The sequence below is a fragment of the Saccostrea cucullata genome, unplaced genomic scaffold (genome assembly GCF_032062105.1).
Source record: "Saccostrea cucullata isolate Sc308-1 unplaced genomic scaffold, CSIRO_AGI_Scuc_v1 ctg406, whole genome shotgun sequence".
Classification (NCBI taxonomy): Eukaryota; Metazoa; Mollusca; class Bivalvia; order Ostreida; family Ostreidae; genus Saccostrea; species Saccostrea cuccullata.
The window spans coordinates 78,816-92,235 of record NW_026930103.1 but is presented as its reverse complement, the minus strand read 5'-3'; the positions used below and the strand labels follow the sequence as shown (position 1 = coordinate 92,235).

The window sequence follows — 13,420 nt, the reverse complement described above, 5'->3', positions numbered from 1 at the left end:
TAAAATAACCTGTCTTCTGTATAATTGAAGGACTGAGCATATGTTTTGCAATTAAATAAAAGACAGTATAATGGGGAGGTCATGGTGACAATATATCATGCATGTGTATTATATAAAGTAATTGAATGTAATTGAAAAGTAATTGAAATTACATGTTATTTTTTCATTGTAATTAATTAAATTACAATTACAAGTAATTGAAAAAATGTTCAATTACAAATTACATTCAATTACTTCCAAAAATGTAATTAATTACAGTCAATTACAATTACTTTTTTCAATTACCCCATCCCTGCACGGAAGTAAACTACACCAAGATACCTAATGTAGTGTATCGGTTTTGGATTTCGATGAAAGGTGTTGCCATGAATACTAAAAATAGAAATTTCTGTGAAATTCCTTCAAAGCGCTACTGTCTCCTTCTACAGTTTTAGTGCGATTTCAATATATTTTAGCACACAAAAGGCTACACTAAGATGCATAATTTGATGCATAGGTTTTGATTTCGATGAATAGTGTTGCCATGGTAACTAAAAATAGAAATTTCTTTAAAATTCCTTAAAAACACTACTCCTCCTACAGTTTTGGGCTGATTGCAATGGTTTCTTTTCTCTTCCTTTGTTATTAGTACAAACCAGAAGAGCTACAGTCTCGACAGAGACTTCTGATCACTCATGCAAGCGTTTTTTTTTTATGGATAGGTGGAAAGGAAAACGCATCACCAAATTACGTTCGGATGAGAGTCAGCAATGTTCCAGTGGCAGACATGGCCAAAAGTTGCAAAAAATATGGATATGACGTATTTATGGATGACTCTTTGGCGAAATCCGTACAGTTGCGTGATCATGAAAGTGTTTATTTTCCCGTTTGTCCCATTATTAAAATAAATAACCAAAGTATTGCTGTTTGCAATCCATGGATTTCTAGAATAGGTAATTTAAAAGTAAATATTCATAAAATCAAAAATTAAACGCATTTGATATCATAATAAAATAGTTGTTTATATTTACTTTCTCTGGCCTCATTTTTATGAGTTTTCTAGCTCATTTCTTTTTTTTGTTTTGAATATTTGTTTCTTTTCATAATTTGCTAATTTTACTTAAGTTAATTATTTACACTTACGTATTTTTTACTCTTTTTTATATCAGGTTGCTACAATATCACAGTAGAGATATTAAATAATCATACGGAGATGGATTGTAGAAACATCGACATAACAAAATGGGGAAAATCCCTTCCACTTATAGGAAACACGGTATTAGCTTCATGTTTTCTTATATAACTATGTAATACCGGTCTTGTAGAGTAGGCTTTCCCCCTAAAATCCCCTCGGAAAACTGGCTCTATAGTAGGATCCCCCAGGAAAATCCTACTCTACAACACCTGTAGGTGTTCGCCGGAGAGAAAAAAATTGTTGCTTCATTCAGTAATAAGAACATGTGCTTACATTCCCAATAAAATAAAGTACTACTCTAGAAAATTCATTTGGGGTCAACTTTCGTTCATTGTTAAAATTTTAGAGGTTGGCAAGGAGATAATATTATATGACTATTGCATTTAGCTGAGTGTAACGTTGAAATATTTTCCATGTTACACTAAACTACATGCAATATTTATTATATTATACTGGCTGTTGTATACAGAAACATATAACAGTGAATCATGCGCGCATAAAATCTGCGCAATCGCTATTTTTTTTTTTTTTTTGGAATATCACCCGTCGTCAAGCAATGTTGACTGTTGCTACGCTGGAGGACGTGGCTTCATTATTCAGCGGGTAATAATGTTTTTTAACAAATATTTCTCGACCAATCAGATTCAACTAATTTACATGAAAGTATAATATTATACATTTATTGACTGAGTACGAGAGCAACATGCATTTTGGCGGACACAAGATTCAAAACTATCTGTCTGAGGCCGATAGGCCAGTGGTAGGTAGTTTGGGTCAAGGGTCAATAAAATGCATTTTGTCCGAGAACACAGTCAATAAATGATTCGTTATACCTTTCATTTAATTTTTTAAAAATATATATACTTGTATATTGACCTTGTCTTCCGTGATGTAACCTCAGGTCCGTCACTTATGAACACCAACGAATACAAATGAGATTAAGCTCCATCCGTTCTGTGACGCAAGCGGTCCAACATCTCATCGTCAGGTTCAACATCTCAATCAGCGGTCAAACATCGATATTGTTATGTAAATTTTTCAGTAAAATATTAGAATTGCCAGACTTTTTTGGTATAGATTTGCATAGGAACAAATATTTAAAGGGTTACAATACCGGTAAATATTAATTCTTTGTTCAACTGCACTTAAATTTCAAACACGACAGAAATTGTAATTTTTGCCGTAAAAAATCAGCATTTCATTACACTTAAAAAGGGTCAGCAGGAATAGTCCGTAGATGCATTTTTACATATACGTAGAATTTGCTAAAAATGCTTAAAGCGATATCGTTCTTTCATTTATGAAGAACACGAGATTATCATGAAAAAAATTAAGAAAGAAAATAATATAATACGTAGCAACGGTTCTGCTGTATATAACAACGATTGAAAAATAATGGGTATTGTTTAACAGCATTTAATTTCCCTATGCAGATGTAGCTGTGTGTGTACTCTTGAGGTTGATATAATATAAATATAATACATGTACATAGCAACGGTTAAGCTTATATAACAACAATTAAGAAATAATGAGTATTGTTTAAGAGCATTTAATTTCCTTATTCAGATGCAGCTGTGTATATGTACTCTTAAGGATGATAGATATTTTAATTACATAATAACTTCAAGTTCATAATAATCGTCAAGTGTAGTTGTAGCTACAGATCTGTTGCGTTGTGGTTTTATATTTTTGTCTTTGACCATAACGCTAAAGATTCCGTAATGCAAAAAAGGTGGAATTTACGGTGAAATATTTTTGCGCACTTTTTCTCCATTTCCCAGCATCGGCCAATTAACTACCGTTCACTCCCCAACTCTAGGCACATTATTTAACTAATCTGTATATTTTATCCATCTACCTACCCTTTATAGTTGTCTTTTCAAGTGATAAACTCGCTTAGTTCAAATTATATGTTAGATTGATGAAAATTCACTTCAAGCGAGTTTGTTGCCAGGAAAGACAACTATAAATGGTTGGGAGTTGGATAAAATATACATGTACATATTGGCCAAAGAATGTGCCTAGAATTAAGGAGTGAAAGGTAATTAATTGACCGATGCTTGAAAGTGGAGAAATTCTCCCAAAAAGTGCGCAAAAAAAGTGCGCCGTAAATTGCACCTTTTTGGTCAAAGACAAATATATCAAACCATAACGCTACAGATCTGCAGCTAGTAGTGTGTAGTTGTACATGCAATACATGTACTCGAAATAGACTTCAATTTATTGCCATGAACAAGGGAGGAGTTCAGTTCCGGGTTAATTCTGGGTTAATTATTCTACATTGCTTGAAATACCAAAGTCAGTGTTTGCTCCAAAACTCACCTCAGACATACAATGATATAGGTATCATAAAGTTCCACCTAAAATAAAAATAACAACTCATAATTATATGATTGACTTCCAAAATAAGTTTCAAGACTGAAACTCCTTATGATTATTTAACTACTAGTTTTTTTTAAGTTTATACTAATATTAGATTAACGAAACAGAATAAGGTAAATGAAATACTGGGAATATGCATTCAAGAAAATACGTACAGTCCTCAGCCTTCCTTTTTCAAATTATCTGTTTGTGGAAAAGATTTGCGATGTGTGAGAAGTCCAGACTGAAATAACATTTTAAGACCGAAGTATTCTAGATTGACTCTTGCAATTTTTTTTGTATATATATACATGTATCTTAAATAATCAAGACGTAGCCTTGTTTAGATGTGTACATGTATAAAGGCTTGTAAATTAATTTCTTCTTTGTTTTATACGCAGACTCGTTCCTCTTGCTACTTGCTGGATGGAAAAGTGAAAGACGAGAAATTACGAGTTTCCGATGCTTACTGCACAGGAGCTGGTTCTGACGATTCCAATCACGACAACAGAACGGAGTTTGTCACTCTGTTTTCTATAATTGACAGTAAGTTTATTTCATCTATTAATAACGGAATTTTGTTGTGAATTTTGAATTAAAAAGATGAAGTTGATAGAATTTATCAATTGGTGAAGTATTTATTTCATGCAAAAGAATTAAAAAATATATTAATTAACATGAAAAAGTAGGCTTTAATTTTTCTTGATCGGTTGCATGAGTACTCAGTCTTATTTAACTAACAAAATCGGTTTATGCACTACGAGTTTAATCGCATTTATTTGATTATTACCTCACCCGAGCTAAAAAATCAAGTGAGCCTCTCTAATCACATGGCGGCGTCCGTCTGCCTAACTCTTCATATTTTCGACTTCTCAAAAACCACTGTGTTAATTAATTTTAACCAAACTTGTCACAAAGAAGCATTGGGTAAGGAGTATTTAAGTTTTTTTGGTAGGAAGACAAGTGCCATGCCCACTTTCAAGGGGAGATAATTTAGAATTTGTCAAAATACGGTAAAATAGAAGTTGGCATCTGTTAAAAAAATTTTAGGTTAGGGTTAGATCTTGGGTTTTCAAGGTATTAAGAGACCCATGAATTCATGACCACGTCCAAATGTTAGATTTCATATGCATTGCAACTAAACATTATCCAACCACGAAATCAAATCCCCACGAACTGTAATTATTTTTCCCCAAACCTTAAAAATTTGACCCCACGAAAATATGTGATTTTAGATGCAGTGTAGAAGCATTCTCAGGGAGTGTGGTTTCAAATTTGTTTAAATCTTGACCCCATGCTAGGGTTGGGACACAATGGACAGTTATCATTTACCTAGGAACATACTGTAAATTCCTAAATATACGCGTGGAATTAATTAAAGCGTAATTTCGCGAGGAACACTAGTCGCGAAATAAAATGACTCGCTTTTATTTTTATGTTGCTAAAAACAATGTAAAATCTCTTGACGAACCGTCCATTCGCGAATTATTCTTCTCACGATTTGACGTTGAAGAGGCCGTTCGCGATAATAAGTACTCGCGGAAAATAAGGAATCTACAGTACATGTAATGGGAAAAATATCTTCTCCTCATGAACAGAAAAGACACGATTAATTATACTGATAAAGAATAAATTCAAATTTCTCCCTCCTCCTAAACTTTACAACACTGAATTGATTTCTGCTTTTTCTAAGCCAGTGCGCCTATATGGGCCTCTTGTTTGTAAAAGCATTCATTTTCTTTACCTGAATTGTTGGTATCTTTCTTTATTATAAAACCGTATTACCGTATTAAACTTAAATCATTAACTGTGCTGATTATTATTTCTCATTTTGTATAATGGAGATGTAGTATACTAGTCTAGTAACTTGTATATATACTGACACGCAAAAGAAAAGCAACATCCCAGTTTTAGAGAAAATTAGACACGGGTTATAACTATGTACCAAAAAATTAAGGGCATCTCTAACTTTGTCAAATCAGTTATTTAACGGTTGAATGATTTTCATTCCATTACCGGAAGTTGATTTTTAGCCCTCTTAACAGAAATCAAAAATTTGTATTCTAATAAAATATTTGACAATATTTTAGGCTTTCAAGGTTTTGTAGCTGTTAATCATAAGTATTGTACTTAAATTCCGAATTTTTTTTCTTTTCCGGATGCTTTTGAAACACAAGAGCCTGAAAAGTCGTTATGTAGTGCATAGTTGCATCTGCATCTCTCCTTTTTCTTTATTTTGAGAATTTGAAGCATTAGTAATGAAAATCCGTGCTTTCAGCCATTTTGAGGAAATATAGGCATTACATACAGAAAAGAAAAAAAAAGATTTTTTTTCGGAATTTAAGTACAATATTTATGATTAACAGCTACAAAACCTTGAAAACCTAAAATATTGTCAAATATTTTATTAAAATGCAAATTTTTGGTTTCTGTTAAGAGAGCTAAAAATGAACTTCCGGTAATGGAATGAAAATCATTCAACCGTTAAATAACTGATTTAACAAGGTTCAAGATGCCCTAATTTTTTTGGTACAAAGTTATAACTCGTGTATAATTTCCCCCCTAAAATTGGGGTGTTGCGTTTCTTTGCATATCAGTATATATTTTTGGGGCAATTATATTAGGTACGCGATGGTGCGTTTTTAAGTACAGTTGTCAATTTTATATGAGTAAAAGATAAAAGAATACAATGTACTGTAAATCACTTTTTATTCGCGAGAACTTAATTTTGGCGTAATTACGCGAGACAATGAGCTCGCGAAATTTTCATTCTCCCGTTTGAAATTATTCCTCATCTTTATGTAGAGGAAAAACAACAATTCATGAAAATTATGTCTCGCTAATAAGGAGTCAATGACTAGGCCTATATCGCGAAAATAAGGTGTCGCGAAAATTTAGTGATCTACAGTATTTAAGGTATGTCTCTCGTCAGCTTTTTAGAAAGGTACACGCAGATCCTCCTTAAAAACTATTTATTATAATTCAATTTTTATAACATATTTAAATTCAACAATGTAAATTGTTCAAATCTAATTAAAAAATAGGGCTGGGCAAAAAATACCCATATTTCGATAAATTGTAAAACAATGACAAAAAAATATCCCATTGCAATACGTTTTTGTAATATCGATATATTGGCAAAATGCAAAGACTAAGGAATTTTACGATTTAATATAGAAATAAATTTTAAGAAAGGCTTGTTATTAAACCAAACAGTAAGAAAGAAGCTTTTTTATGGATGAATATGAAACATATTTCAAAGCATAACTTTAATAAAATCAACAAGATTTTTTTATTCCTTTTGGTTACTTTTCATAGTTAAGAGTATGTACATTCTGCATGTAAATTGAAGTTAATATAATAAAAACAAAATATACTGGAAAAAATGCCATTGTAATTTTCATTGAAATATTGCAATACAGTTAAAAATATTGCAACATATCCCAATACGAAATCTCTGGCCAATACCCAGGCCCTATTAAAACTGCTAAAAAAAATCCACAAATGAGCAAGATTTACGAGGGACTATTTCTTGTGGTGGAAGGATATTTAGCAGAAAATTCTGCAAATCTGCACATTTATAAAATTTAATATCTTGGAACTTTATTCTCACATACTTTTACTCAAAGAATATTTTTCGTCATGATATGCTGGGAATATTTAATATAGATCTTAATTTTTAAAAATATTTAGAATAAATTTTACACCTTCCCTCAACAAACTTTGTCGAGAAATTAAGATATGTTAAAAAAGTCCCGATAAAATTTACATCGTTTTTCGCCTGAAAATCAAATGTTTCACCAATATTTCAACATCATTGACCCAAACTTATTTCTTTCATTATTTTAAACTACTCAATACTTAAAACTTGTGACTGATACTCGATACAATAAATATTTTATAGCCTATTTAGATTTTTAATACCCCAAACATGTTACTTTTTACTTTTTAGTGCAAAAAGGTCACACAATAAATTACGCGCATTAATTAATTTGCAAGATTTGTTCAATGGTAAATATTATTCAAACTACTATACGTAAAATAAGATTAACCAAAGAGTTTAAAGTTAAGTACAAAAAGGTCAACTTAATTGTACAGTAGCTCAGTTAGGTGCACACTAACCCCCTATTACCTTTGCGATTTTGAGTCATACTATATGAGTACATATCTTGAAAATAAAATCCATTGCAATGTAACAGATAACGATAACCCTTGGTATTTTGTCGTTGTCTCTTCTTTATGTACAAATCTCTGTACATAATGTAATCATTATTGAGTGCCTTTTGGAGCCATGGAATGGCAATAACTCATTTTTATTATATATAACAATCTTTTGAATTATCACTGAAAATTTTTAAACATGTCTTTATTACATAATTTAGTAGATACAACTCCGTTGACAGATGACACAAAATCAGAATGTGTGGCTACTCACAAAAACTTTGAATCTTCTCAAATCTTTGAACATCGTTGTGATGAACACTGCGATACATACTGTATTGAGGACGGTAGGTATTTTTTCAAAATATCACAAGAAATGTAAAACATTCAAATGACAGATCTTCTGGTCATCTTTGTGTAAAATTTAATGAATATTAGGATTATTTACCTTAATTTTTCTTCACAGCTTATCTTACACTAGTAAATGCAAGATGTAAAAGAAAGATAAGTTTTATTTAAAAGTTAAGGTTTGTCATAGTTGAATTCGTACCGACTCGATAAATATAGCATGCATAGGCATTTGAAAAGAAAATTATCTGTGTGCTTAAAATATTTTACAAATATGCGGCACCCCTGCAATTATGGAGCATACATCATCTGTTTCAATACCTTTCTTTTTTGTTACAACAAAACACAGATTAAACCTTATCAGTAGCCAAAAATGGACTACTGTATCACTAATATTATAACGATAAACTTAATTGAATTTGTTTTTCGAAATTTGTTTACTAACCACTTTACCTTTGTATTATTTTTTCAGACGGGGTCAATCTTAGTTTTGAGGGTTTCAAAGCTTGGGAAGATGCTCGGGAAATTTGCCGCAGTCTAAATAGTTCTCTTCCTAATGAAAACTTCCAAATCTCTGATCCAACGCAAGTCCAAAATAAAACTGTAGTCTGTCTATCTGTTTTTAAAAGTTCATCTGTTTCATTTCAACCTTTCATCAAGTTAGCAAGAAATGAAAATGGAACTATAACTATCAACGATTCTACTGGAGAGACCCGGCAGTATCTGTGTGGCATAAAATTAGGTAAACTATCTTTATGAAAAAAAGTGTTGGAAAAGGTTACCTTTTCTCTTTGCTTGTTTTCCTTAAACAGTAGTATACATATATGTACTATAATAGAAGTACCAAGAATGTTCTCGCTAATTATATGATTCTTTTAGGCTTCGTTACCTTCATGCAATTTTTTTCGCAAAGGCTGACTTCCAGTGTATGAATATTGATTTATCTTATAAGCCAGTAAACAAATACATGTACATAATTTTGAACAGTGAATAACCCGTAAACATTGAAACCCCAGGGATGGGATCAGTAACACAGAAGGGTTGAGCATCCTCTGTCGACTGATCACACTGTGGGCATGTAATACATGTATAGTAATGCATAGTAAATATGCCCTTTGAATCTTTCATTTCTTGTCGTTCAGATCTTCAAGTCTTTCTTTGAATTTGAAGAGAACATCATTTTATTAATTCTCAAAATTTATTTTAGATTTATAAATAGAGTCATATAAGTAATTTTCAAGCCATATGATCACTTGTTCATAGGGTTAACAACTTAACACTGATGATGATTACTTCCTCTTTATTTACAGAAAAATCTAATTTCGGAGAAAGTAGTACATGTATGGGGACATTTGATTCAAACGTATCGCACGCGAGGGATACGACAACAGAATCGCCGGAATTCACAAGAGAGACGCAACCAGAACAAGATAGTTGTAAAGCTTTCATTGCATTTTGCATTTTCATGCATGAGGATTGTCATTTCTAATCTTGAAAGAAATATTTATTTCAGAACTAGTTTTGTCAACACTGACTAATAGTATTTCGTACTCTTAATTGCCAGCAATCATTAAGCGATGCATTATTTATCGATAGGATTTGATTTGTGGTTATGATATCTTTCATAATCCAGATTGACATAAATAACTTTTATTATTTCATGAAAAACAGTATAAATACTCGATCTGGCTGTTAAAATTATCTGCATGTCTAAAATATTTCATGAGAAAAAAGTATAATTCCATTATACTGTATGGAACCCTCGCAGGAGAGAGACCTTTATTATTCGGTAAGTTGAATAATCAATGCAAGGTATGGAAAGTTTATTGAATGACAAGCCCCGCCAGTCTCATTTCAGTAAACTTTCAGTCATGATTCAGTTGACTGACCGACTGGGTACACAATTTTACTTTTTTTTTCAATCCACTCTACACGAATAATTTATTAAAATATGTATATTAAAATGTCTTATTATTCTTGCGGTTGCGGAGATTAATGGTTGCAATGACTTAAGAAAAAATAATAACTCGCTTACGCAGGTTATGTAATTGTCTGCATAATGGCAACCTTAATTCGCGCATTAACAAAGCAAGCTAATTATTTCTTAAATAAGTCTTTATTAAATCCTGGTTAGTATGAAAACTAAGATTAATGTTACACTGTACTATGACAAAGCTGACAAACCTTTAAATTTTTACTGATTACTGATTAGATACAGGGTGTCTCGATTTGTTACAGTACAATGTGTCACAGTGATGAGATTGTTAATTACATTTACGATTAAAAAATTATCGTGTTGATTATGTTGAAATGCTCAGTAGTTTTTTGACAAGTCAAAACACTTTCTACGGTCAACAAGATTGACACGACTGGCCATAAAATGTGGTGCGATTTGATAGAAAATGAACTTTAAATACACGACGTTTTTAATCGTTATGATTGGGGAAATTATCTCATCAATGAAATCTCTTTTTTTCAGCTGACGATTTACGATTGCCAGTAATCATTACATCCTCCGTTGTAGGACTTCTACTGATCGTTATGATATTTGCTTGTTTCATCACAAGGTAATTATAAAGTGAATCATGTGAAAATCATAAAAATATACATGGCAAAAGATATTGGTCCAATGATTTATACAAACTAACATTTAAATACGAAAGTCTCTACTTTCAAAATGAATCATTGTATAGAGTAATTAAAAGAAAAGGAAATCAAGAGAAAAGTTCCACAACAGAGGAAATCGTTACCTCAGATCTTTACTCTGAACCGGTTTCAAAACCAGGTGAAAAAAACAGAAAACAAGGATCACATCACTGCTGAAGACGAATCAGCTTATTCTGTAGCTGATACTAACGACAGTGAGTACTCACAACCCCTTATCAACAGGGACAATCGAACGGGACAGGAGCATTCTGTGAAAGATGTTACCATTTCAGACAGTGAATATGCTGATACAGATTTGGGTGAATATGATGTTTTAAGAGGACAGCGAAAGAAAAATTCCGAAAAAACATCATCGAATTGTGATATTTATGACAGGACAAATAATCTTGTCACCGGTATTTATGACGTCACTTCGAACACGCTGAACGAGAATGAATACTCAATGACAGATAACGACTCAAATCAATAATGCATGATTAATATATTATATTGTAAATAATTTATAATTTTTTTTCAGAATGTTTCGAGGCATGCTCATTTTCTTTAGGCAAACATATTGCCAAAATATAATACCGGTGTAAAAAATATTTATATAAGTTTGATTATTCAATAGGTATTAAATTAAGTACATATATTTGTAATAACCAATCAAGAAGGAGAATACTTGCAATAAAAATATGAAATTTCTGGAGTATTTTCCTTGCCTAAATATTTCCATATTATTCCAACAGTTCAGTTTGATTAAAAAATTATTAAATTAGTATGCATATGAAATTGTTAGATTTATCATTTACATGTAGAAGTAATTTTCTGTCGTTTACCAACTTTTCTTACCCACTGTCGTAATCTTTCTCTGTGAAATGTTCAAAATCTGTTTTATATCAGCATCTCTTCATCTTAATTTCGATCATGCAATGAATTAAAATGTTTCGGTTGACAATGCAGTATTCATCTCTTGGACCCTTGGTGACCCTGACTTTATTAAAAATGTCGCAATATTCTCTCTTGTCAATGCATATTAGGCATGAAATGCGCCATTTTCACCATATCCTGTATATTCCGTACAAGATTATTAAAACTGTCATATAGAGCAAAACCTCTGCTCCAAAATATGCAATTTCATAACAAAAGTCCTGTTTCTGAAGATCATATACATGTTTCAATTTTTGGATCTATGTCTGCGCTCATATTTTATTTCTTGGCTGCAGATATTCCAATGTTTTCTGCAAAATTCAAGATCATTTCATTTACACAAGACTTGTTTTAAAGTACCTACAGTCTAAAAAAGAAATGTTGTTAAAGAACATGAGAGCACTAAGATTCGAAGATTCTTTTTTTTTACTTTGATATATGAAATTGGACAGAGAGTGATAGCCAATTAATTGATGTAAGGACAGGGCCATTTTATGCAAAGAGTAAACCTTGCTCTTGTTTATTAATCATGAACATTTTCTATTTCCAACTTTCTTTTAATAATTATGGAATTCTTAATTACAAAGAGAAGTAAACTGTGTTTTTACGCTTACATTGAAATCTTACGATAATTATTCTATAGTCTCAACTTCTTAAGAATAATTTTATTCACTATTAATTATCTTCACATTTTTATTACGTATATACACAGACGCTAGAGGAAATTCAAGCATTAATTCTGACATCAATTTCTGTACAACATCGTTCGGATTGTAGCCATAGTACGAAATAAATCATCTTTTAAAGCTTATGATTTATTAGTGCGGAATATTTTTCTTATATCCCATTTCTTGAAAAACAATTTTAATCGTCGGACTTCCAATTACGGCAAATAGAGCCGGTGTAACGCCGAAAAGTGACCCACGTAGAATATTGACCTGGGGGTCATTTTTCTACGTAAAAAAAATGACCCCGGGTCAATATTCTACGACAAGTAGGGTCTTTTTTCGACTGTAGAAAAACATTCCAGACCAGTAATTCTACGACTCCACACACGTTGAAAAATGACCCCCAGAGAATTTTAACCCCCTACTTTTTTAATACAATAAAACTTTATATATGTGTATCCTGATATTTTTTCATACTTTAAAATGCAAGTAGGGGGGGGGGTATGTACTTTAATTCTTTCCAACATATATTTGATTGCATATCTTAAAAGTTGCATCACTATCAATGTATCTGGCATGGATTTTTTTGGCTTGCAGAATGTGTTGTTTTTTTTTAATCATTCAAAGGTTTTGTTCCGAAAATGGCATGATATGTTTCTGATAACTATAAACTTTTTTTTACAAATCCAAAAACATAGCATAGAAGCAAGAAAAGCAACGTTATTTAACTATATAAATTCAATTCCCTTAGCTCTTACATTTAAACTTACATATACATCTGTATGGAAGAAGGATATGGATAACGAACAGTATTCAATATCAAAGTCCATGAAACAATACAAAATAGGAGCAGAGCAAACACGGACCTCCAAAACATCAGAGGTGGGATCAGGTGCCATGGAGGAGTGACACCCGCAGTGTGATCCTTGTCATGATCGGGAAATAACGTATCATGCACAAATTCTGTTCATATGAATACAAAAATAGGTCTGCCAATAACGAAGCGCAATTGGTACACATGGAAATTACAATCGATTGTTTGAAGACCTGGTCTCTAAAACCACATAGATTTTTTAATCAGAAACTCAATCATCTTTTTGATGCCAACTTCAGAGTACTTGTGTGTGTA

At 31.9% G+C, this 13,420-nt stretch overlaps 1 protein-coding gene across 1 annotated transcript; it reads left to right on the top strand.

The window, feature by feature from the left end:
• Positions 1–677: 677 nt before the first annotated feature.
• LOC134282862 (uncharacterized) lies at positions 678–11,398 on the top strand. The gene is made up of 8 exons (XM_062765247.1): positions 678–932; positions 1,149–1,255; positions 3,937–4,081; positions 7,918–8,043; positions 8,517–8,786; positions 9,355–9,480; positions 10,524–10,611; positions 10,738–11,398. Exons 1-8 carry the CDS (start codon positions 737–739, stop codon positions 10,865–10,867), a joined length of 1,188 nt encoding a protein of 395 aa, XP_062621231.1. The 5' UTR covers positions 678–736; the 3' UTR covers positions 10,868–11,398.
• The last annotated feature ends 2,022 nt before the right edge of the window (positions 11,399–13,420 follow it).